This window comes from Salvia hispanica, chromosome 2, assembly GCF_023119035.1.
Source record: "Salvia hispanica cultivar TCC Black 2014 chromosome 2, UniMelb_Shisp_WGS_1.0, whole genome shotgun sequence".
NCBI classification, from domain to species: Eukaryota; Viridiplantae; Streptophyta; class Magnoliopsida; order Lamiales; family Lamiaceae; genus Salvia; species Salvia hispanica.
Window position 1 is genome coordinate 23,917,381 of NC_062966.1, and position 22,738 is coordinate 23,940,118.

At 37.7% G+C, this 22,738-nt stretch overlaps 3 protein-coding genes across 3 annotated transcripts; 2 read left to right on the plus strand and 1 right to left on the minus strand.

Moving 5' to 3' along the window:
• The first annotated feature begins 3,376 nt into the window (after positions 1-3,376).
• Positions 3,377-7,999, plus strand: LOC125206541 (putative late blight resistance protein homolog R1B-12). Its single transcript, XM_048105789.1, has 3 exons — positions 3,377-3,789; positions 3,865-5,084; positions 7,112-7,999. The coding sequence occupies exons 1-3, from the start codon at positions 3,480-3,482 to the stop codon at positions 7,997-7,999; spliced, it is 2,418 nt and encodes an 805-aa protein (XP_047961746.1). The 5' UTR covers positions 3,377-3,479.
• A 1,629-nt stretch (positions 8,000-9,628) lies between these two features.
• LOC125208040 lies at positions 9,629-11,227 on the plus strand. The gene is made up of 2 exons (XM_048107587.1): positions 9,629-10,277; positions 10,544-11,227. The coding sequence occupies exons 1-2, from the start codon at positions 9,757-9,759 to the stop codon at positions 11,220-11,222; spliced, it is 1,200 nt and encodes a 399-aa protein (XP_047963544.1). The 5' UTR covers positions 9,629-9,756; the 3' UTR covers positions 11,223-11,227.
• Positions 11,228-12,465: 1,238 nt separating this feature from the next.
• LOC125205066 (putative late blight resistance protein homolog R1A-10) lies at positions 12,466-16,888 on the minus strand. Its single transcript, XM_048103870.1, has 2 exons — positions 16,351-16,888; positions 12,466-14,876 (listed from the first exon to the last, which is right to left on the minus strand). Exons 1-2 carry the CDS (start codon positions 16,774-16,776, stop codon positions 12,669-12,671), a joined length of 2,634 nt encoding a protein of 877 aa, XP_047959827.1. The 5' UTR covers positions 16,777-16,888; the 3' UTR covers positions 12,466-12,668.
• Between the last annotated feature and the right edge of the window lie 5,850 nt (positions 16,889-22,738).

Genomic DNA, 22,738 nt, shown 5'->3' on the forward strand with positions numbered 1-22,738 from the left:
TACTGAAGGCGGACCCGTCGAAAGTCGATGCCATGACAGCCTGGCCCGTTCCCAAGACGGTGAAACAGCTGCGCGGTTTTTTGGGGCTCACAGGTTACTATCGCAGGTTTGTTGAACATTATGCCATGATCGCCGCGCCCTTGACTGATCTTTTGAAGAAGGAGGCCTTTGTATGGAATTCGGAGGCAGGGGCAACTTTTGAGGCATTGAAGATGGCAATGACATTGGCTCCGGTGTTACGTCTGCCCAATTTTACGCTTAAATTTTGTGTGGAAACAGACGCATCTGACATGGGGATTGGCGCTGTGCTCTTACAGGATAATCACCCCATTGCATTTTTCAGCAAGAAGCTTGGGCCTCGTCGGCGAGTGGCCTCGACCTATCATAAGGAGTTATATGCAATAGTAGAGGCAGTTCAAAAGTGGAGACAGTATTTATTGGGCAGGGAATTCATTATTCGTAGTGATCAGAAAAATTTGAAGGAACTCCTGCAGCAAGTTGTGCAGACACCGGACCAACAGCTTTACGTCAGAAAGCTGATGGGGTACAAGTTTAAAATTGAGTATAAGCGAGGCATTACAAATAAAGCGGCGGACGCTTTATCCCGGAGAGAGGAGCCTGATGATGTACCGCCGTTCCCCGGGGCAGCGGTTGTACCGGCGCCGGCTGACACGCCTAGCGAGCTCGACAGCGTGGACGCCCAAGCTTTTATCGTCATGGCACGCCCAATGCCGCTGATACTGCAGTTGTCACGTGACGAGGTAACTACCCTCCCAGACCTGATCGAGCTTGCGGCAAAAATTGCAGCTGGGGAGGCGCTGCAACATCTGACAGTGGTGGATGGTCTCATATACTATAATCGGCGAGTTCTAGTTAGCCCACAGTCAGCGGCTAGACGCCAGCTCTTGGAGGAACACCATTGCTCTCCTTTGGCGGGTCACCCAGGTCATGAACGGACGTTTCGTCTCTTGGCAGCGGGTTTCTTTTGGCCGAAGATGCGAAAGGATATTAAGCGATTTGTTGATGAGTGCATTGTGTGTCAATCCACTACGTATTCGACCCAAAAACCTGCGGGTCTTTTGCAGCCATTACCAGTTCCGTCGCAGGTATGGGAGGATGTTTCGATGGATTTCATCACTGGACTGCCCCAATCTCGCGGGTACACTACTATTATGGTGGTGGTGGATCGGTTATCCAAGTATGCACATTTTGCCCCACTACCGCCTCGCTTCGATGCCATGCGCGTGGCTCAGTTATTTGTGAATGTGGTAGTTCGTCATCATGGATTTCCTAAAACGTTGGTTTCAGACAGAGACTCGGTCTTCTTGAATGCAGTTTGGGAGGATATTATGTGGTTGAGTGGCACTAAACTTCATTTCACGACCGCCTATCATCCCTAATCCGATGGTCAGACGGAGGTACGGAATAGGGGCCTTGAACAATATTTGCGAGCCTTCACTGCGGATAAACCGTCAAAATGGTCAAATTTTCTTCCGTGGGCGGAGTTGGCCCTTAATTGTTTTCATCATTCAGGTTTGGGAATGTCGCCGTACAAGGCGCTTTATGGGAGAGAACCCCCACCATTGGTGGCAGCCCCGCCATCGGCGAAGACTCCTCCTCTTGTCGCTGATCTTATTCGCTAATGGAGTGAGTTACTGGTGGTGCTCCGGAGAAATCTAGAACGTGCACAACAGCGGATGACCGCGGTGGCTAACAGACACCGCCGCCATGTCGAATTTGAGGTTGGCGATGTGGTTTGGTTAAAGCTTCAGCCCTATCGTCAGCATTAGCATTCTGTAGCGAGACCCCAATCTGCCAAGTTAGCAAAGCGTTATTACGGGCCCTTTGAAATCACGCAGAGAGTAGGTCCAGTGGCGTATCGCCTGCGCCTGCCGGAGGGGAGCCGCATCCACAATGTTTTTCATGTCAGTCTTCTTAGGGAGTTCGTCGTGGGTGAAGGTGATGTGGATGGCGTGAAGTTACCAGATGAGTTTATGGGAGACCGTCCAATTATGAAACCAGAAGCTGTTATTGATTCTAAGATCATTTGGCGCAACGGCAAGCCGGAGAAACAGGTGCTGATCCGCTGGTCGGACGGAGACACACCTTCGTGGGAGCCGTGGGACTCCATTTCTGTTCGATACCCAGATGTGCACCTTGAGGACAAGGTGGTGCTTAACGGGGGGGGGGGGAGTTGATATGAGCTCTACTGTTGTCTCAACCAATAGCAACAAGGAGGATGAGAAGGGGAATGACAGCAGCTCGGAGGAGATACCTGATACAAGCGAGGCAGCGGATGAACCCAACGTAAGCAACGCCACTGCCACGCGATCATTAAGACCGAGAGAAGGTTTGAAGCCACCAGACCGGTACAAGAATTGAGGAAGCGTTAGTTTCCTTAGTTAGTTGTTGCCTTTTATTTTTGATTATTTAGAATATTATATTTTGAGACGTTATTTTAATTCTGTTGTGTCAGGCCAAAACTATAAGCCCCGTTCGGGTTTTCTTTGTGGTTCTTTCCCGAACGTCTAGGTTAAGTCGAACCGCCCTAGGGTCCTTAGTCTATAAATAGGGTATTTTATTGGCCATATTTTTTAATGAAATATTTCCCCTAAACCTAACTTGTGCAACAAGAACATATTTTCGTTTTCTCTCTCGCTGTCTCACGGAGAACGTCTGTGAACAGCAAGATCGTGATCTTTTCTTCGAGCAACGCCGGAGGATTGATTGCAAAACCTCACGAGAAGTTAGTTAATCAGACACGTTGCGGAGAACGTCTGTAACAGCCTGCGTTGTGGTGGGAAAGAGTTGGCTAACAAGACTGGTTTGATTGAGTAGAAAGAGAGTTCATATATGGTTTGTATTCTTTTGTTCCAAACATGTAGTATTATGTAATTTGCTTTTATATTACTATATTGTATGTTTCCTTTTACGTTTGAGCGCATTTCTTTTGTAAAGACATAATGTTGTTTTTCTACTTTGGGATTATAACGGCAACTATTTTTACTTAAAAGTAGGTTTGTGGTATTAGACATGAACTTCACACATATCACAAAACATCTAGTCTTGAATAGGATACCATCAGAGAAGGTGGCAACACACAAAGAAAATTGCATAATGAATTAAGGTTGTCTACTTCTCTGTCATGAGATTGTGTTTGAGTACTTTGGGTTTGAATGTGGATCATGGTATTTTGCTCTGTGCCTAAGTGGATCACTAATGGTTGATTCATTGAGTAGAATTAGAGTCCGTGGTTAGCCTGGGTCCTCATTGGGCCGTCTTCTTTTAGCTCTTATCTTATGGGTCCTTATTGGGCCAAGATATCGAAGAGCTTAACGTGTAAGAAATATGAAAATAACTATACGCGGCTAGAATTTCTCTTCTTATCATCTTTGAATCATCTAACGAATTAAAGCCATAGAAATCTCCTACACTTCTGCTTCACAAAATTTAAAAAAAAAAAAAAAAAAAAGTGAGAAATGGCTGCTTATGGAGCTCTAGTTTCTGTTATGCTTTTCATAGATGAAATTCAAACTCATCCGAATCCTCCGATTTCCATCGACCACCAACAAGTTGAATCTCTCACTCAACTAATTACTTCCTTGCAAGAATTTCTCCAAGGCTATTCTCCCCACAGTGGCTACACGAAAGAAGAAGATGCGTGGGAGAATCGAATTGCAGAAGCGGCTCACGCTGCTGAAGATGTGATCGAGATGTATGCCGGCGACCAAATTCTTGCTCGTTTAAGAAATGATGCACAAAAGATCACATCCATTCAATTCTATCAAGGTCTTAGATTAACAAAATTGTTGAAGCCTCAACTTGTATAGATAAATTTGTAATTTGATAGTTTGTTTTTAACAGGTTTGCAGAAGGCGATAGAAAACATGAATTTGATCAACGTTGAGATTAAAGAGAAGATGGTACTCCAAAATCAACTACGCATCAAAGAGTTTGTGACTCCTTCTGCTGCTAGAGACTTATCTAGATCTACATCGACGGCTAAAAACGTTACTATGATTGGTTTTGATGATGTCTTATTGCAAATGCTGGACAAGATCACTATAGGAGGACCCGATCTCCAAATTCTCCCAATCGTTGGAATGGGTGGGATAGGCAAGACCACTCTTGCTCGGAATATCTTTGTAAGTCCACTTGTCCAACAACATTTTGATGTTTGTGCGTGGTCAACAATTTCTCGAGGGTATAATGCACGAGAAATTCTTGGACAAATTCTTGATCAAGTAAACAAGAAGGAGAACCGCATGAGAGATTTGAGTGAAGATGAATTGGGATTAGATTTGTACCAATATTTGATAAGAAGGAGGTATTTTATTGTGATAGATGATATGTGGAATATTGAGGCATGGGATCAAGTTAGGAGATTCTTCCCGCATAATAGAAATGGAAGTAGAATGGAAGTGACGACAAGACTATCAAACTTGGCATCTCATTTTAACTACTCCAACGGTCTTGATATGAAATTTTTGGATGAGTATGCTAGTTGGGACCTATTTTCCAAATCTGTGTTTGGGAAAGAAAGTTGTCCTCTTGAGTTGGAGGATATTGGAAAGAGGATTGTGGAAAGTTGTCAAGGACTTCCGTTGTTTGTGGCTGTGATAGGGAGACTCTTATCAAAATCTGAACGAACAAGAGAAAATTGGGTGATCGTAGAAAAAAAATTAAGTTCAATTGTTAGTTTGGATGATAAGGAGAGTTGCCTCGAAGTATTATACATGAGCTATAATCATTTACCAGTTCATTTAAAGCCATGTTTTCTCTTTTTGGGAATATATAATGCTTATAAGATTCCAATTTTTAGCAGCCAATTTTTGGTTGCTAGGGGACTTATAAAACCAATTAATGGGAAAAGTTTGGAAGAGGCAACAGAAGAGTATTTAGATGAACTTGTTGATAGAAATCTTATGCTAGTTAAAAAAGGCAATCGTTCATTCAAAATGCATGACCTTTTAGCGGACCTATGTTTAAGAGAAGCTCGAAAATTGAACCTTTTTTCTGTGTCGGATGAGCGGATCATTCCAAAGCCTCTACGCAGGGACGGAACTAGACTTTCAAATAAGCCGGTGCTGAAATCCTTAAAAATAATAATAACAATAATAATATAATAATAATAACAATAATACCAAAAATTTCAATTCAAATATAACGTCTTTACAATTTTTACGAGCTTCATCCAACCGTCTCCCGAAAGTCTTGCAAAGTCCTTTTAGTTGTATAAATCAAAGATATAGCTTGAACTATATTTTGATCCCGAAGTTGCAAAACTTTTGACAAATCATTTGTTGACCCAAGCAACTCAATCATCAAGTGTAAAATAAAAACAAAGTCATAGCTTCCAAGCCTCATACTCAATGTTTTTGATATACCTTTATTATCTGGATTAGTACCATCTTCATACACATTTTCAAGTACTTCAATTACCGATGACCACATACCTTTTAGACGAAGCAAAGTAGTGAAGTGTGATCCCCATCGAGTGTCACCCGGCCGCCTTAAACTCATCTCTTGATTTAAACCTCTTCCACTTTTAATCTCTTCCCTTTCTAGAGATTTGACAATTTTCTCATGCTCAGCTTGTCGTAGTTTGTCTCTCCTTTTACAAGATGTTCCACATGTATTTACAATCATAGTGACAATGGTGAAAAAGTCACTTATAGCACCATGTTGTTTTGTAACATTTACCACGACTAGTTGGAGCTGATGAGCAAAACAATGGATGTACTTCGCAGATCTATTTTCATTCAGTATAAGGGTTTTTTTTGCGGCTGCTGTAATTTGCGTGCGCCTCCGATATGATTTTAATTGGAGAAGAAGAAACGTTACTTGTAGTATAAATTTGGGCTTCTATATTCAATAAAGGCTATTTTAGTTTATCTATTATTATTATTATTATTATTATCATTATATATTAAAGGCCCAAGTCTAATACTCCAATCCAATATAATTAATGACCCAATTTAGAAGCCCAATTTCACCATGTGTCGTCTTCTTCAAATTGGGGGTCTCTCAACCTCTTCGCCTCTTCCAGAAACTCACAGACGCAGTATACATAAAAATTCAGGCTATCCGAAGCCGGGGCGGAAATCCGGCGGGGCGCGGCTGCATAGGGGGGGGTAGGGGTCCGGTTCCGGCCAAGCCCCCGCTGGAGCGGTGGCTTGGCCGCCGGTATCTCCGTCCCTGCCTCTACGCCGTTGTGCAAGCACCTTATCGGAATATCCTGTTGAGTTTATTAAACTCAATTGCTTCAAGATTAAGAAAAATGATGAAGTAGGTGCATCACCACCTCATCTTAGTTGATGAAATCTTGTGAAGTTTTCATGGCTAAAAGGAAGCCACAATTGCCTTTGCATTACGTGTAAGGCGGTGGAGTATGTGGTCATTATATGATATCTTCCTAATTAAACTAATTAGGACACGTAGCATGCATGTGTTAGCTATATATCAACTTTAGTTACTTATAAATAGTAGTACTTGCTTCATTGTATTATAAGAGAAAAAGAAATGTAGTGAATGAGATTTAGAGAGAATGAGCCGAAGCTCATAGTAGAGAGAAAGGAAGAGTGAGTGTTTGTAAGAGCCGAAGCTCTTAGATACTCTTAGATAGAAAGAAAGAAAAGGAATTGTGTGAAGCTCTTAGATAGAAAGAAAGAAAAGGAATTGTGTGAGTTGGAGTGGAAAAGAGCCGTAGCTCTAAGTTGGGAAAAGAGAGAGAGTTTTGTAGTGCCGAAGCACTTTTGTTTGATTGTATTTTGTAATCCTTTTGTGAGAAACCTATATATACTTATCCTTCATATTTCATCTTTGTTGAGTGTTCCTATACTTTGTGAATCAAATAATCCAACATATCCAACTTCTCGCCTTCAATCATTGGAATTTGAATCGCTTAACAATTTTATTTTTGGGGAATTTCCAAAGAGTTTATCATATAGTTTTATGTAAGACGGTTCTTTTAGCGGAATTCTCAGAGGAAGAAGATAGTCCTGATTATTATGAGAAGATTCTTCGTGAGCTAGTTAACATGCGTATTCATTTTATAAATTTGAATGAGCAACCATTACCTTCTTTGGTCTATTCTCTCTGGAATTTACAGTCACTATTTTTATTTAGTGACAAAGTTAAGGATTATGTTTGTGAGATCTGGAAGATGCCTCAACTCAGGCTTGTCATCATCTATGGAGGGACACTTGATGGTGCATATTGTCTCCCCGATCCTCTCAGTGACGAAGAGGACATGGTGGTGTTGGAAAATCTACACACACTCATTGAGGTGAAGAATCTCAAGTTTGGAGATGGGGTGCTTAAAAGAATTCCTAATATCAAAACACTGAAGATACGCTATGATAGAAAAGTAGATACCTCGGGAAAAGACTCCTCGGAAGAAGAAGAGGAAGACTCCTTTGAAGAAGAAGATGTCTCAAGAGAGGAAGACGCCTCAGGAGAAGAAGATGATTACCGTCTCAACAATATCTGTTGCCTCCAAAAACTCGAAACTCTTCGGTTTCGTGGTTCTTCACAACTCGCCCATATAATGCAACAACTAAGCTTCCCGCATTCCCTCAAGACGTTGTCATTAAAAAATACCTATCTTCCTTGGGAAGACGTGAAGACAAAAATCGGTTCATTGCCCCTTCTTCAAGTTCTCAAGCTGAAAAACCATTCCTTCTGTGGGTCTGAGTGGGAAACATGCGAAGACCAATTCTTGAATCTCAAGTTCTTAGCAATTGAAGAGTGTGATCCAGAGATCTGGATCACGGACAATGCCCACTTTCCACGCCTTCAGCACCTTCATCTTTGCCTTGTATACAAGTTGAAGGAGATTCCTTTGAGCATCGGAGATATACCAACACTCCAGTCAATCACTATGGAGTATTGCAGTAAATCTTTGGTGGAATCAGCTGAAAGAATAAAGGAGGAGCAAGAGGAACTTGGCAATGAAAACCTTCTAATTCATGAGATCAGTCTGAAGAAGAAAACCTGAGGTAAAAGCTCAATCTTCTTTTCCTTAATGATCTATGAGTGCTTTTTACTTCAATGATAGTCCTCACTTCAAATCATTCTAACAAAATTGTAAGCAGTGTCTTCAAAAATTGATACCACTCATTAACTACCTCAATCTTCAAAACCATCACTCAATTTCATCAACTTAGTTTGATACCACTTATTTACTACCCCTGAAATTTATGTCTAATACTTTTTCTGTATTATTTTTATCATGTTGTGATCAAATTTTCTTAATTTTTCACATAGAAGCATGTTATTGGTTGCTCTTTTTTTCTTTTATTTTCGTGTGACGAAATGCCTGATAAAATTATTTGACTTAAGAAAATGAGACCACAAACCTCAGCTTCTTATGCATTTTGTAAATGGGTATATTTTACTCCCTTCGTCCCATTAAATATGTAACATCTAGTTTCGGCACGAGATTTTATGTAGTGTTGTTTTGTGAGTTAATGAAAAGAGAGTAAATTCAGAGAGGAAAAAGTAGAGATGGTGTTTTTTTTATTTTTAGAAATGTTCCATTTTTAATGGGATAATAAAAAAAAACATTTAATTTCTAATGGGACGGATGAGAAGTACTTTTTAAATTTTCAGAAGGACATATATCAATTTGGTCGGTATTTATTTTATTTTTCTGGATTTTTCTGTTATTGGGCCCAATAATGTACTTATCTTTTAACCCTTATTGGGCCGTCTTTCTTTTAGCCCATCAGCATGTGTGTTGTATCATATCTTTTGGGCCCTTATGGAGCCCAGCAATTTGAAATTATTGGGCTTAACCTATAAACTTGTGCATTTTTTCTCAATATGGTCTCAATTGTTAATTTGTTTGTGTCCCTACCATACACTTTCGAGGCTTCTATTTTCCTGATAGATTTGTTAATAAATCAGAATCTTATATTATAATTGGTTTTATTTTACGCTGATGAACGCATTGATGGAAATGCTTGCAGAAATTATATGATTCGAAAAATGCATTTTGTAAGTGGATATTATTTTTTTCCAAAAGGGCATATATTTGTTTTATTTTGTGGAGTGTTATTTTACTCATTGGGTCGTATTGTTTAGGCCCATTAGCATGTATGTTTTGGGTCCTTATTGGGCCAAAAGATTGTAGAAGATGGTACTGTAAAATGAGCTGCACGTAAGAGAGTCCGTGAGCAAGAGGAAGTTTGCAATGAAGACCTTCAAATTCATTTTTAGCCGCGGTCACAAGATTGAAAGTATAGAATATGCAACTTGTCAATTAACTATTGATAATTTGATAATATTGTTTTGCCAATGTAAATATTAGTCAACTTTCTGCTTGATTTCAAAAGTTAACAAGCCATTCTTATCATAAAACTAATGGGAATCTTCGTGGTTTATTTTTATTTTACCGTCGTGGATGTTCTAACAATCACAATTTAAAATTTTCAGTAACTATATAGTAATTTGCTCATTTTGGATTTAGACAATTAGTGATGATATCCGTCAAGTTGATGATATAAAATTGATAAAGAAACTAAAATGAAGCAAAACACAAGTAATCATGATTTTTTTTAATCAATTTTGCTTTAATATAATATTTAAAAAAGAAAAAACTTCATTGTAGTATTGACTAGGAAATCCGAACTCCTAAATCTATTGCTAACTCCAGCTGAGTATCTGAATCTCTACCTCTTCACAGATGACCCTCCATCTTCTAACTCAAACATTTCATCAAACACCAGCCGCGCAACCCCCATCTCCGACATCATGGACATCACGCCGATTCTCTCCAACAGAATGCAGAAAATCTGGAACGCGGTGGAGCTCCGCCTCCTGGTCCTCCTCAGCCTCTTCTTCCAATTCGTCCTCATCTTCACCGGAAACAGACGAAAATACACCCGAAACAAATTGGTTTCCCCAACCCTCTGGTTCTGCTACCTCGCCGCCGACTCCGTCGCCACCCTCGCCCTCGGCGTCCTCTCCCAAGCCGAGGGCGATTCGGAGAAGAACTCCGTCGACGCAAAGCACACAATCACCGTGTTCTGGGCGCCTTTCCTCCTGATGCACCTCGGCGGGCCCGACACCATCACCGCCTACGCCCTGGCCGACAACGAGCTCTGGTCTCGCCACCTTCTCAGCCTCGTCAGCCAAGTCGGCGTCTCCGTCTACGTCTACGTCCGCTCTTTCACGCGCGTGTCGTTGAATTTCCTCTGGCTCGTCATCTTCTTCGCCGGAGTTGTCAAGTACGGCGAAAGGAGTCTGGTTCTCTACAACGCCAGTAAAAACCGGTAATCACATCTCCTCTAAATTTCTCCATTTTAATCGTATTTTTAAAGAGATTTCGTAATTAAATTCGAATATGAGATCTAGCATACCAGAATTTGGGATTTTGCTTTTTTTTTTTTTTTTTCCTACTATTTCCCTCTCAATATTTATGAATTGACTAAATATTTTTCTTATTATTCTAAAAATCAATCCCGGAGTTATATTTATTTGAATGTCACAAATTATTGAAAGGTTAGCGAATTGAGACTAATATGATCAAATGTACCAGGTACCGTGACTCGCTGATTTCTCGGCCGGATCCGGGGCCCAACTACGCGAAATTTGTGGACGAGGCGACTTCTAGAGAGGAAGAGGGATACAGAGTCGAACTTGGGAATTTAGTCCCCGGCGTCCCGTCATCCACTCATGAGGCTCATGAAGACGTCGATTGCGACGTCTTGGCGAAGGCCAATGAATTTTTCGGAACATTCAAGAAGCTCTTCGCGGACTTGATTCTGAGCTTCCAAGACCGCGAAGAGAGCGTTTCTTACTTCACGAATTTGAGTAGTAAACAAGCCTTCGACATAGTTGAGATTGAGCTTGGGTTGGTGTACGACTTGTTCTATACTAAGTCGCCTCTGGTCTTCTCGAAGAGAGGCTGCTTTCTCCGCGTATTCAGCTGCTCGTCCACCATTGCTACATTCGTCATCTTCCTCTTCCTCAAAAACAGTTACCCAAAAACAGAGGTGATCATCACTTTTGTCTTGCTGGTGGGTGCTATTTTTCTGGAGATGTATGCCATTCTGGTGCTTTTTTGTTTCGGACAAAATGATGATTTTGTCGGGATCAGACCTGACAACAAGGCCGGAAGGGAAACTACCCGGATTCATATCACTGCTCTACCGCTTTCGTTTGGTTCCGGCAAGAGAGAGATGGTCGAATTTGGTGGGACAATACAACATTATTAGCCATTGCATCAAATATACGCCAAAGCGCGCTACTAAACTCCACTGGTATCCTGAGAAGATCGACCGTTGTATTGCTTACATCAAGTACCAGATTTTGAACATCCGTCAATTTCTCGATGTGATCTTTCGTTTTAAGAGCATGTCCGTTGAACCCGACTTAAAAGAACAGATCTTTAAAATGATCAAAGAAAGAGCTACGAGAGATGGACGCATAAAGGTGGACAGTTATTGGTCCAACGATACTTTGAAAGCTGCGAAATGTTTCGACAAGGACGATGAGATAGAGTTCGATCAACGTATTCTCATATGGCACATAGCTACAGATATATGTAGTCAAACCGCAGAAAGAGTCAGTAAAGACTGCATCTTGTTATCTAATTACATGCTGCATTTGCTGATCGCGTCCCCATTCATGCTCCCCAGTGGGATAGGACAGATCCGTTTCCAAGACACGTGTGCTGAAACCATTGAATTCTTCGATAATCAGAGGGGATTAAGTGTGGCTGATGCTTGTAAGATGTTATCTGCAAAGAAGGTTAAGTTCAGACCGTCTGACGTGAAAGGAGACAGAAGCAAATCACTCCTTTTCGATGCTTGTCGACTTGCTGGCTATCTGAAGAGGGGGGACAACACATGGGAAATAGTAACTCAAGCTTGGATTGATATGTTACTGTTTGCAGCGGCGCAATGTAGTTGGAGTGATCATGCTGATAGGCTGAGCCAAGGAGGTGAGCTCCTCACTCATGTATGGCTTTTGATGGCACATTTTGGAATGACAGATCAATTCCAGATTTCAAAGGGCTACATCAGAGCCAAACTAGAGTTGAAGTAGATGGATCAACATGATGTCTTGATTGCAAATAAATGGTGTTGTTGTATCTTCAAACCATAGGGTTTTATTGTACTTGCTAGACGAGGTAGGTGACAATTTTGAATTTTCTATATTGTTTATGATGCATTTGATGTGAATGAAAAAAATTTATGTTTGAAGCAACTTGTATTTCAATTTCATTTTCTTGTGAAGCAGAGTATTAGTCCTTCCAAAACCAGAGGAGTTTCATGACCCCTCTTCTTTTACAAGAAAACTTGGAGAAAAAGATTTAGCAAAGCATTAATGTGCTGACAATTCGATCACACTACAAAATTGGAAGTACATGCAGTAACTTAATATTCAGCACTATGCTAAATTTGATAAATAAAGACTATTTGTATTAATTCATAGGCTGGTTCGAACCTCTTAAGTTGACTCGGGAAAGAACCAACAAAGAAAACCCAAGAGAGAACTTATAAACTTCACTCGATAGTCGATACATTACTTAATAAAAAAAGACTCGATAAAAGATGCGTAAATAAATCATATCATGAAGATAAACATGATCATGACCTTGTCATAATAATCGTGGAACTTGGCTGGCCGAGCTCCAATATGTCTCGGCCTTGAGGTCACTATGGGTTCATGTCGTGGCTTGGGTCACGCTGGATTTGACTTGGTGGCCTTGTTGCTGTTGTTGGGCTTAGGGCCACACTAGGTATGTTCCCTACATCAGATATGTCAAGGCATTTCTCTAGAGATGATGGAACTTTCTGGAGGTTCACACAGTTTTTAAGCACAAGATGCTTAAGACTAGGAAGACAATCAGGTGAGGCTTCCCAGGAGACTAAATCCGTGGTGTCGATCAGCAAGAAGCTTAGACGACCAAAACCATCAGCACGTGTACTAGTCAAGGACTCTCCAGTGAATGCATTGTTTATCAACTTAAGGGTCTTGAGGCAATAAATCATTCCCAATTTAGACATGCACTCCCATTTCAAGTGTGTACCTGAAAGTGTGAGACTCCCGAGAGTTCGTGGGATGCAGTTAAGATTCAACTGACAATCAACTGCGGATTCATTTATCAGCTTCAAGTTTTCAAGATGGTTCAGTTTTATCATGGATCTGGGTTCTGCAAGAGTGGCTAAGTGCCCTCGAATCCCCAATGTCTTTAGGTTAGGGGCCACTCGGAACACTTCCTTGTTGCAACATGAAGGTGCCAATCTAGTCAGTGTCCGAAGATATTTAGACACTTCACCTTCCCTTGGTACGGCTAAAACAATGGCTGCTTTTGTCACCAAATGCTGAAGCTTAAACATCCTCCATTTATTAGCTTTGAATAGAAGAGAAGACGCCCGAGTGTCCACCACCAAAGTTTCTAGGTAGCATAGCGTAGCTATGTTTTCGGGTATTTCGGAAATCTCATCACAAGATAGTGAGATGTACCTCAAATGGATAAGCTTGTTCAACTTTTTGGGAAATCTGGTGAAATTGACGTTGCTGCACTCCATAACCCTGAGCAACTTGAACCGTTTATGGATTCTTGAACTTTCAACTTTCTCTTCCTCGTTGAAACATAGAATAGAACGTACACTTGGTTCCATTGGTTTACGAGAAAGGAATTTGGAGATATCAGAGTCAATACAGAGACGACTATTTGGTGTGAGGGAAATTGGACGATCTTCTGTTATTTTGATGTGTTGGTAGAGATCTTTCTCATGAGCTCTATATTTGCAGAATGCGTGCATAAGCTTATGTAGACGGCATGTCTTAATCTGGCCGTCATGGTATCTTTTAACAACCATGACTAAGTTTATGTCTGCAAGGTACCGCAAACATCTATCTGCGGTTTCGCGCATATTCAAGATGAGTTCCTGGTCAGGCAGAAGTCCTTCTGCCATCCACAAACGAACCAATGTCTGAACACGGATCTCACGACCTTCGGGAAACACTCCCAAATAAAGGAAGCATTCTCGCAAAAAATGAGACAATCTATAGTAACTCAACTCTACGCGTTTAAGAACGCGTTGCTGAGCACCGTAGTCTGCAACATACATCGAGACATTCTCAGACACGGCCTCCCACCACTTCTCCGTGAGATTCTTGGCTGCTTCTGGAGAGGACGAGACCACTAGACTATTTCCAGCTGCTTCTACTGCAAGAGGCGATCCATCACACTCTCGAGCTATACGCTCCCCAGCAGACTTGAGCGTATCCGGGCACTTGCCAAGCTCACCAAAAACCTCCAACTGGAGTAGTTCCCAACTCTCCTCCTGGGTCAGGAAACGCAGCACGTGAGGCTTTGTGGAGACATAATTGTAGCAACTGGTTATCAAGACTTTGCCAGTTGCCGGAAACATGTGCATGACTCTCTCCCACCTTTCAGTATCCCATAAACCATCCAGAATTAGCAAATATTTGCTCTTCATGAGAGAGTCTTTAACTGTGGCCATCAACATCAACATATCGTCGGGTAGATAAGAGAGATCATTGGGAATCCCAATTGAGGAATCCATGCAGTTGCTGCAGGACGCTTGATCAGAAGTATCAGCTTTCCAGGAACCACTATTCTTGCATTGATTTAGAATGTCGAGAAACAGATCCTTATTCGGGCGGGAGGGAACAGCTCCGTCATCAACCCAAAGGAGGGTGGGGAACTCCTCACGGATTCTGTTGTCGTGGTAAATCTTGGAGGCCAGCGTTGTCTTGCCTATGCCATGCATGCCTGTGATAGCGATAACATCGAGTGTCTCCGATTCTTTCATAAGACAGCTGATTAAGGTGTCTGCCTCATCTTTGAAACCAACAAACTTCTTTGGTGGCGGCGGCGGCGGCGGCTCAACCTTTTTTTAACAATAAAAATGAGTAGTATATATCATTAATCATATCTTAAACACTAGTATTTATATTTTATCCTTATACACCCTCCCTTCCTCCAAATGGCGCATACTCGACTCAATTTCTCTACAATATTCACAAAAAAATGGCCATAATTTTATAAAAAAATTATAAATTGAATTATTAGTGAAATGTGAGTCTCACTTTTATATTCTATTTTATAATAAAATATGAGTGACATGAGTCAGTGGAATATGAACCCCCCTAATCAAATAGGAGTATAGTAAAAGTGCAATGAAATATTTATTGGCGGACTGATCAAATAGAAAAAATGAGACTTTAATGATGAACGGAGGTAGTACAATAAAGTGAATTCGTCTACAATTCACAAAATACAACACCTAATTTTTATTAAAATTGTTGCCACACTTAGGTGACACTATTTAAAAGTATGGTGGAGTGGTGTCTAAAATTAGGCCATTCGTTTTTCTTAACCAGCAGAGCAAACCACTGAACTACTAAAAGAATTAGAGATGGGTTTCTTGAAACAAATTTAAGTATGCATACTGTAGTAATATTATTGATAGTATTAGTACGTAGTAGTAACATTTTTATAGGGTAGTAAGCGGATAATTTGGGCTGTCTTTGGGTTAAAATGGATTGTCTTCACTTGGGCTTCCATAATTAAATGGGTTGGACTTCCATAAAAGTTATACTTATTTTGTTGACTTATTAGGCTAATTAGCTTAAATTAGGCTTGGTCACCAAATCAATTTTCACGTTTGTGTCATTTCTTTTAACTAAGCATTATACTCCACTACTTAATACGGAGTATGTAAAAAAATAATAAATTATTGCGGGATTAATGTGTAGTTTAGATGAAAAAAATAGATAAGAATGAAAATGTATAAAAAGTAACGAGTGAATTGCAAATTTAATACATGTATAATGTATAGATACGGTACTTCATGAAAATAGAATGCACCAAAATCTCCCTGAACTAATGTTTTAGTTGAGTTAGGATACTTTTTCACTTTTTGAGACTATTTATTTCCTGTTTTGCCTATATTACCCTCAAGAATAAGCGAGAAAAATAAGAAAAGAAAGAAACGAAAATAAATAGAAATGACCAAATTTGTATTTGAGGCTCAAAAGAGGGGAGGAAAAAAAAAAAGGAAATAAATATCTCTCAAAATTGAAAAGGTATGAATTAAAATATTTGTCAAGAGATCTCTGAAGCAATATATTTTTATGAATTATCGCAAATATGCTTTCTAAATTCATCACAAATCAATTTTGCAGTTCACTCAAAAGTAAATGAAAATGGAAGTAGTAGTAATATGTAATCACTCTTATTGGCAAAGATGTAACCGTTACGCATAGAGTTGTTATTGTCAAAAAAACAATGACAAAATAATTACAATCAGATACGAAAGGAAATAAAGAAATTAAGCAAAGTGAAATTAAATTTGATCTTACCTTAGTCGTTTCCTTAGATTTTGTTTGTTGGGTTCCCAGATCTTTGTATGCTTCGATCCTGTTAGTGATGGGATCTAACTTTCGAGTTTTAATGGAGTGGAGCGACCACTCTAGTGCCTCATCAAGCTGATTAATCAGTAGTAGCCGGAAGCATATATTCTTGGCCAGGGCGGCCACTCTTAGAGACAATGAAGATTCAATGGCGTCTGAAACGTCATAATCCACCTCTTTCAGCTGCCTCTCCAAATCCATTTCTCTCAACTGCTCCACCTGCCCGGAGACGTCGGCAAGATATGCCTTTACTTTTTTGATTTCATCTATCAGCTTCTCGAGCTTGTTTGACACCCCAGTCCCATATCTCATGTATACACCAAATAGGTTTGGTGTCATCCATTCTACCAAATTACTAATTACGGCGTCTTTCATGTTGGATTAGATTAGATTAGATGAGAGAGGTGAGAAGATGGATGTATATCTAACTATATGCGCTGAGTATTGAGATTTGAGAGAAGAGGAAGAACATGCATAGTGGTCTAAACTTTTTTGGCACTACTTTTTCTTTTGGAAGTCGTACTCTCTGTTTTAAATTCTTTCTCAACGTCCATTTATTTTAATTTTTTTTTGTTCATTTTATAAAATTAGTTTAATTTTTCACTAACTATTGTACTACAAATGTGATTCCTACTGTCCATTGACACCAGTGTTTTAAAAATCGGTTTGGACCAGCCGATCGGACCGGTTCGGCCACGAACCGGTGATCTCTCCGGTCCGATTCACCATATAAAACCAGTGGAGTATTGAACTGTTTTGGACCGGGTGAACCGGCCGGTTGGACCAGAAACCGGGAACCGGTCGAACCGGTTACCAAATTTTTTTATTTTTAAAAATCAATTAAAAATCAATTTAAAAAAGTTTTACATTATACTTTCATTTCATATTAACCCATACTTGTATTGGGCCTATGAATTTATAAAAATTAGCTTAAAAAATCATTTGTGTCTTTCTTTATAGAAGTATTCCACAAGATTGTTCTTTCATTTTTCAATGTGGGATGAAAAACTTGTTTTTATAGTCATCTTTTACAATCTTTTGTCTTTACTTTTTTAATGTGGGATGTAGTTTGTTTTGTTGATATGTACTTCATATTATATCAACTATCAACTATATACTAATTGTATATATATAACTAAAAGCTATATACATATTTTATATCATAACGTGAAAATTAATACATAGTATAATAAACATATGAATATGTATTTTTACATTACTAGTATTACTCGTTAAGAATTGGTATATATATGCTTTATCTATACTTATATATCTATATATTATTTGAAATTAAATTATATATTACATTCATGCTTGTTTATTTACATGTTTTGACACCAAGTGTTTTATAATAAATATGTATTTAATTATATACTCATATATATATAAATGCTACAGTAAAACGGTTCGATCGGTTGGACCAGTTGAACCGTGAACCAGTAGCCTCGCTGGTTCACTCGCCGGTCCGGTTTTTAAAACATTGATTGACACTATGTTATTTATTTTCTCTTTTTTTTTCTTTCATTTCATCGACTTCGCATTAAAGTTAGTGCCTTCTCTAATTTTTATTTTCTAGGGACAAGAAAGTATAATTTTTATTTGCTGGAAAGGAGACTCGATTGCTCTCATAAAATAAAATAAATCCCAAAAAAAGGAAACAAATAAAACAAGGAAATAAATACTAATTGTCTCAATAGGGAGAAAGCGAATTAACGAGACACGAAGTCTCAAAGCGGACCAGTGGCTGCGTACGCCAATAGTAAATGGAGTTAAGAAAAAGGGGGTACATTTTGCTATTTAGTCAAGTGGGATCACCTAAATGATAATGCTAAGGACCAAATTGATAAAACTGTCATTTGTTAGGGACCACATTTGGCCTTTACTCTTGCATAAAAGAAGAAAATGCAAAGGATAGAAAAAATGATCATTTACACATTCAGAAGTGTAAATAGAACATTTGCAGTTTGCTATTATGACACGGGCATGTTGCAATTCTAACTGCAAAGCATAAAACAAAGAACGAAGCAAATCAAGAATCCGAACTAACTTACATCTCCCATGTAAACAATAAACATCTCCTTTCTCTAAAACAAAACTTTTCTAAACATTTAAATACAAAGTTAACTTATCTGAGAAATTTCTACACTTTTCAACGCAAAGTTAACTTAATCTGAGAAATGCTGTTCTTGTCTTTTTCCTCAAATAAAATTTCTTAATCTTCCTTCCAGAGTCTTCCTTTAATTCTCGCTCATTCAAACCAGGTTAGCTACAATTCAGTCACGTAATGGATACATACCTTACAAAATCGCAAGAAAAAAAAAAACGAACGATAAGTTTGCAGCACCAATAGAGCTATTTTTAACATAAAAAATGAGATCCTCAGTTCATTTGCACTCGTGACCGAAGGAAGTTTCTTAAATTCCATAAAATACTCACCAATTCCGATACAAAACTTGGTGATGATCATGTTTGTTTGGTGGATTTATTTTATTATTGGTATTTATAGAGATTATAGCTATGGATTTAAATTGGATATATAAATTTTCTATTAGTAACGGTGCTAAAGGTTTCAAATTAAACGCTAATTGGCTATTGAATATCCAAAATTGAATCGATGACCAATTAGTAATAAAATGGCTGCCTAAATTACCGCTCAATTAACACACATTTAATTAGTGGAATAAAATGGCTGTCTAAATTAACACTCATTTAATTAGTGAAAAACTGTTTTAAATTTAACGCTAATTATATTGGACATGGAGTCTTCTAAAAATGGAGCTACACAATCTTAGAAGCAACTAATGGCAAGAGATCAACATCTAAAAGTTTGCAAGAATAAACGGCTCAAATAAAGTTTACCTAAATGGTCAACAAATTTAATGTCCACAAAATATTGCATTTACATCCAATATTCCCTAAAACTCGTCTTTAGTATATTGATTTGCATGTAATAGCCGTTCAAAAGTAATTAGTTTATTCAATAAATATTCAAATTGAATTTTCAACTTATAAATATTTGAGAACAAAACTTATAAATATTTTAGATATAGATTTTATAGTGTAAGACCCAGGTTCGAATCTCCTAGGTGTACATTTTGCTATTTAGTCTTTTATTTCTGCTTTCATTGGTTAACTGTTTTGTTTTTATTACTATTATTAGTCTGAATTTTTGTTTGCATATATTAACTGTTTAACTTCTATTACGGATTATTGAATTTAAGCATTTACTATTATTAATAATATCTATCTAATGTACAATTAAACATAGAGTATAATTTATTAGTTGATTTTTTCATTTGTTTTTTACACTATAAAAGCATGTATAGTTGAATATAATCTTTATTATTTATAGTTTTCAATTATGTCCATATTTGAAATTATATAAATTATATGATGCATTTTCTTCTATTTTAAACATTAAAAACTATTTTAAACATAGATCCATATTATTAAAATACTGAGTCGTTCATCGCACGGGTGTAGTACTAGTGTAATAGAAAGTGGGTTGAAAAAGTTAGTGGCTTATGGATCCTACTTTTATATATTAGTTTTATAATAAAATGTGAGTGAGAATGAATTAGTGGAATATGGGGTCCACTACCAAAAATGGTAAAAGTAAAAGGTGACAAATTTTTAGGGACGGACGGAAATGGAAATAAGTGACAAATTTTAAGGGCCGGAGGGAGTAAATTGTTTTTTTTTAATGCAAGGAACAAAGACTCAAGACACGGTTATTTACATAATACTTTCAAAATTTTTTATTTGAAATATGTATCATTTGCTAGGTTATAATTTATTTCTTATTGTCTTGTCCCATTGCATTACGAATTCTCTGCAAACGAAGAATTTTTCTCGGTATGGTTATTATTCTTTACCTATAGTAGTATATTTATATAATATTATTTTGTTTCGGTAATGTTAGTTCATATTTAAGTTTTTCGTAGTGTTCGATTGTTTTATTTTTTGTTAGTTTCTTTTAATTTTTCCGTCCATGCTATAATAGTTCTTTTTTTACAAATATAGAAATTGCACAAACTTCTGACTATCTATATTATTTTGAAGCTACAACTTTACACATTTGTCGCCAACTTCGTCATTCCATAGTTTTCATGCAAAGGAAACACCTAAACCAACGAAATGATGAAAGGAAGCAAAGAGGACGAAGATCATAAACTATCACATTTGTTTTCGCGCACGCATAAATCATTAGTTTGGAGATTATGGAGGAAAATAAGGTTGGGTAAGAGTCAGCGGGATATTGGAATTTGTGTTTTATTTTATTTTATTTTTTATTTTGCTATTCTTATTATTGTACAATTAAGGTTGTTCACATATAAGCTTTTTCATTCTTACGAACTATTGTTTTATTTTCTAATGTTTATATGTGTGTGTTTTTAAAATTTGTACGTCATTTTATCTTTTTATGATGATATCATTGTCCTCATTATACTTTTTAGTTGTGTATTAAATATTTTATACCAATTTAATATTGATATTACTCCCTCCGTCCACGATTAAAAGTTCCATTTCTAAATGACACGGGTTTTAAGAAATGTTAAAAAAAGTGGGTGGAAGAAAGTTAGTGGAATAGGGGTCCCACTTGTATATATTAATTTTAAATGATATGTGAGTGGAATGAGTTAGTGGAATGTGGGGTCTCTTTACCATTTATGGTAATTATGAACCGGGACTCTTATTCGTGGACGGACAAAAATGGAAAAACGGGACTCTTATTCGTGGACGGAGGGAGTATTTTAGTATTGAAGTGTGTATGTTGTAACGATGATATTTTTCTTCGCTGTAGAGACCTATAAGAACTTACCTAATGGAAAATGCCAAAATAGGCGTCCTAATGGAAAATGGAGAGTGACTTAGTCACTCTCCATTTTCCATTAGGACGCCTATTTTGGCATTTTCATGTTACCATAAATAATTAGTAGGTTTCACATTCCACTAAGTTATTTTACTCATATTCTATTATAAAATTAATATATATAGATGTGACCATTTTTCGCTAACTTATTTAACCTATTTCTCTTAAATTTCATAAAACATAGTAGTAAAATCAAATCAAATAAGACTCTTATTAGGGAGTACATTACATACCTCTAAAAGCAAAATATCCTTTGAATTTTACCAAATAAAACTCTTATTACTAGGGAGTACATTACATGCCTCTGGAAGCAAAATATCGTTTGAATCTTTTTCTTCCTTTTTTACCCTCTTCCTTGACAGGGCTTAAACGTTGTCTTTCATGTAGTCAAGCCTATAGTCTATAACATAAAAAAAAATATTATTAATATTATTGTATGAAAGAGTTCAAATTACTCATTAATGAATATGGTTCAATTTGTAATACTACATGCACGAAATCAATTCATAGTAGTTCCTTTTTAAAACTACTACATAATACTACTCCATAAGCTAGGTGGCTTTGGATATATGAACGAGCACATGACTGAAGATATAGAACATGTAACGTGTCAGTTAAATATTAACATATGAACATTTATTATGTGCCAAAATAATAATTAGTCAACTTTCTTGTGTTATGTTTAAACTTAACAACCTTTATTAATTCGAGTTTAGGCAATAAATAAAGTGATGTGGATCTTCGTGGGTTGTTTCTTTTCACATTGGCCATGCCCCTAAACAAAAAAGTCAAAAACAATGCTACAATTTTCATTAAGTTTATTTTATGTAAACCTTCAAGTTTTTGCATAATTTCTGAGCTTTTAAGAAACTGGCATTTCAGGTAACATTTATGGCACGAGAAAAAAGTTTTTTGATGGGATATAAGAGTTGAAAGACATGTATTATTAATATTTTAAAAATCAACATTTTTTATGAACTTGGCCCAACACTAGTGCAGGCTGGCTTTTGAATATTCGAAAGCTATGACATGAACGAAAATTTAGGTATGCAACTTGTCAATTAATTAATACTCCCTCCACACGAATAGGAGTCTCATTTCTATTTGACACCGATTTTAAGAAATGTTAACAAAAATGGGTGGAAGAAAGTTAGTGGAATAGAGGTCTCCCCTTGTATATATTAGTTTAAAATGATATGTGAGTGGAATGAGTTAGTGGAATGTGAGGTCTCTTTACCATTTATGGTCATTATAAAACGGGACTCATGTTCGTAGACGGACCAAAATAGAAAAACGGGACTCCTATTCGTGGACGGATGGAGTACTAATAACAAACGAACCTTTCTTCTAACCATATACTCCACTTTATTGAGTGATATTTTACTGTAACAACATAACTACGATTATTTTAATACAATAATACGGGAGTTGTTTTCCTTTCGCATCGTTCTAAACAACCACACT